Source organism: Nicotiana sylvestris, chromosome 8 (assembly GCF_000393655.2).
Source record: "Nicotiana sylvestris chromosome 8, ASM39365v2, whole genome shotgun sequence".
Lineage (NCBI taxonomy): Eukaryota > Viridiplantae > Streptophyta > Magnoliopsida > Solanales > Solanaceae > Nicotiana > Nicotiana sylvestris.
In genome coordinates this window covers 20,605,609-20,609,424 of record NC_091064.1, presented here as the reverse complement: position 1 = coordinate 20,609,424, position 3,816 = coordinate 20,605,609, and the positions used below count along the sequence as shown (strand labels likewise).

Below are 3,816 nucleotides of genomic sequence, written 5' to 3'. Positions count from 1 at the left end.
CAAGTCGAAGATCCTCAGCAACACTTGAAGAACTTCCTCTCTATCTGCAAAACCCAAAGGCAGCCCAACGTAACTCCTGAAGCAATCAAGCTGTTATTGTTTCCATTCTCAGTGACAGGAGCTGCCCAGACTTGGATAAACTCACTTCCCATAAATTCTATAACAACTTGGGATGAGTTAGTCAGGCAATTTCATAACAAGTTCCACCCACCCAATAAGACTGCTCAACAAATTCATAAAATTTTGAGTTTTAAACAGAGACCAATGGAGACACTGCATGAAATATGGGAGCGCTTTAAAGGGATGCTGGTTATATGCCTGTACCATGGTATTCCAGATCTGATGTTGGGGCAACGGTTTTACATGGGATTGTCAGATAGAGTGAAGAACATTGTTGATGCTTCAGCTGGTGGAGCATTTTTGAGCAAAACATGGAGAGAATGCCAGAGTCTGCTTGACAAGATGGCACAAAATTCGGGATGGACAACCAGGAATGCACCGATCACTCCAGTAGTTCACTCAGTGCCCTTAGATCCATCCAAGTCTATGGCTGAAAATATGGCCACCTTATTGACACAGATGAGTATACTCACCAAAAAGGTGGAAGAGTTAGGGCAGAAGCAGCAGGTACACATCGTAGATACTACCAATGGGGGCTTGTGCGCATCTTGCATTAGTCAGCCAATCGGTAACCAATGGAATGCAGAACATGATCATCACTACTACCCTGAAGACATGAATTATGTGCCTAATCATGGAGGCCAGAGACAGGGTGGTCAGAATTGGGGCCAGCAAAATCAGCAATACAGGCTAGTCCATCCATAGTTCAACAATGGAAACATGTGAAGTTTGAGACCCCCTAACAATATGGCACCTTATCCAAGGCCACATGGATATAATAATTAGAATCAGCAGCAAGGGTATGACCCTCCTCAGCAGTAGCATGGTGGAAGGCAGGAAGATGGGTTTGCTAGACTTGAGGTAATGATGCAGCAGGTTATTGGGTCTAATTCAAAGATTAATGAGAGAGTGGATGCACATGATGCAGAAATCAAGAATATTGAAGTGCAAGTGGGCCAAATTTCTATGTCTTTGAACAATCGTCCTCATGGGACACTACCTGCAGACACCCAGATAAATCCAAAAGATCAAGGCCCAAAGCAGCTGATGGCAGTAAGTCTACGTAATGGCAGAAATCTGGATGTAGAGCAAGAGAGGGCTCGAGAAACTAGACAAGCTGAGACACTTATACCAGTGCCCATTGAGCTGGATGAGTCAACCAAACTGACGGAGGTGCCAGTCTAGACTGCCCAAGAACAAAATAGCATTCAGAATGCGACCGAGAAAAAAGCTGAGACAGTCCAGGAACCAGTAGTTAATGTAGCAGTTGATAAGGATCAATCCCAGTTGATTGGGAAGAAGAGACCTCTTACACCTTTCCCTCAGAGGCTGGCTAAGTACCAAAAGGAGGAACAATACAAGAAGTTCTTCGAAATGCTGAAACAAATCCGGGTAAACATACCATTGATTGAAGCTTTGAAGGAGATTCCTGGGTATGCAAAAATGATGAAGGACTTGATGTCCCAAAAGTTTGATTTCCAAGACTTGGCCACAGTTACTCTTACTCAGACATGTAGTGCAGTGGTGCCTAGACCAATTGCAGAAAAGTTGTCTGACCTAGGAAGCTTTACAATTCCATGCACTATTGGTAATTTTGCTTTTGCTAAAGCACTGTGTGATCTAGGGGCCAGCATCAATCTTATGCCCCTGGCGATTTACAAAAGGCTGGGCATTGGAAGAGCTAGACTCACCTCTATGTTGTTGCAGCTGGCTGACAGGACAGTGAAACGACCCTCTGGTATACTGGATGATGTGCTAATTCAGGTAGGGAAATTTGTGTTCCCTGCAGATTTTGTGATCTTAGACTGCAGAGTGGATGAAGAGATTCCCATAATTTTGGGAAGATCGTTCTTGGCCACAGGGAGAGATCTCATTGATTGTGAAACCGGGGAGCTCAAGATGAGATTGAACGATGAGGATATAACATTCAATGTGCAGAAATCTATGAGGCGACCAAGTGAATTCGCCAGTTGTTCTCTTATTGATGTCGTTGATGTAATCGTAGAGACTGATGATGAGGTGCTAACCATTGAGGACCCCCTTGCTGCATGTTTAATGAATTTGGATGAGGTGAATGGAGAGGAACTGACGGAATGGGTGTTGGCATTAGAGGGTAGAGGGTTCTGGGATAGAACTCTAGAATTTGAGCCCTTGCACTTGGAAAATCGAGAGACTCCTCCAGCCAAGCGATCTATCAAAGAACCACCAAAGTTGGAGTTAAAGCCATTGCCCAACCATATCAGGTATGAATTCCTTGGACCTAACTCCACATTACCTGTTATTATCTCATCTAGTTTGTTAGGTGTGCAGGCGCAACAACTCTTGTAGGTACTTAAGGAGTGCAAGACTGCCATTGGGTGGACCATGGCAGATATAAAGGGGATCAGCCCCGCCTACTGTATGCACAAAATTCTATTGGAAGAGGGACACAAACCTTCCAGGGAACACCAAAGAAGGCTGAACCCTAACATGAAGGAAGTGGTGAAGAAGAAAGTAATAAAGTGGTTAGACGCGGGAATTATCTTCCCAATCTCTGACAGCAGCTGGGTTAGCCCAGTTCAATGTGTACCTAAAAAGGTTGGCATGACGGTAGTTAAGAATGATAACAATGAATTGATCTCTACAAGAACAGTCACAGGCTGGAGAATTTGCATGGATTATAGAAAGCTAAATCTAGACACCCGGAAAGACCACTTCCCACTTCCCTTCATTGATCAGATGTTAGACAGACTGGCAAGAAGGTCACACTTCTGTTTTCTGGACGGGTACTCAGGATACAACCAGATCTCCATTGCACCGGAGGACAGAGAGAAGACCTCTTTCACTTGCCCTTATGGCATTTATGCCTTTCGGAGGATGCCCTTTGGCCTATGCAACGCACCCGCCACATTCCAACGGTGCATGATGTAAGCACGTGATTTTTGCCCAATATGAGAATTACTCCCAAAAAATTCAAAATTAAAATAATTTTCCTTGGTGTGCAATTTTGTGATATTTTGTGATATTTTGAATAATTATTTGTATTTGTCTGTGCATGTTTATTTGCTAAATTAATAAAAAAAATACAAAAATATGTCGCATTTTGCATGTAGGATTTAATTCTACAATTTGTTAGTAATTAAGTTTGTTTACAAAAAAATAAAAATTTACAAAAATAGGCATCGTTTGCATTTTTAGCATTTAATGTCCAAATATACAATTTTATGCTTAATTATTACTTAATTGTGCGTTAATTGTTATTGGAAGTTAATTTGCGCTTTTATAACTTAATTTAGTTCTTAATAATAATTTAAGTACTTTTATAATTTAGTTTTAGAAAAATAAAAGAAGAAAAGAGAACAAAAATACAAAGAAAAATCGGATTGGGCCACTTCTTCAATTTCAAACCACAGGCCCAAATAATTGCCCAACTTTCCCCATGACCCGGTCCGTTTCAAACCGGGTCGACCCGGTCCGCTCCATTAACCCAACACCCCATCTTCATTTTTGTCCAACACAAAACAAAACCAAAAAAATAAAAAATAAAAGGTGAATTATCACTATTAATAGTTTTATTTTTTGTTTTTTTTATTAGCAGCCATGGCTGCCCTACCCCCTCACCCAACGCCACCCCCTCCAGCCCTTCCCCCTCACCCCGTCACACTCACACACACATGCACCAACAACTCCATAGCTGCCCTCCTCCATCGAGCTTCG

The 3,816-nt window shown here is 42.2% G+C and overlaps 1 protein-coding gene across 1 annotated transcript; it reads left to right on the top strand.

Annotated features, from left to right (window-relative positions):
• The first annotated feature begins 987 nt into the window (after window positions 1-987).
• Window positions 988-2,448, top strand: LOC138874767 (uncharacterized). The gene is made up of 3 exons (XM_070153549.1): window positions 988-1,293; window positions 1,408-1,884; window positions 2,059-2,448. The coding sequence occupies exons 1-3, from the start codon at window positions 988-990 to the stop codon at window positions 2,446-2,448; spliced, it is 1,173 nt and encodes a 390-aa protein (XP_070009650.1).
• The last annotated feature ends 1,368 nt before the right edge of the window (window positions 2,449-3,816 follow it).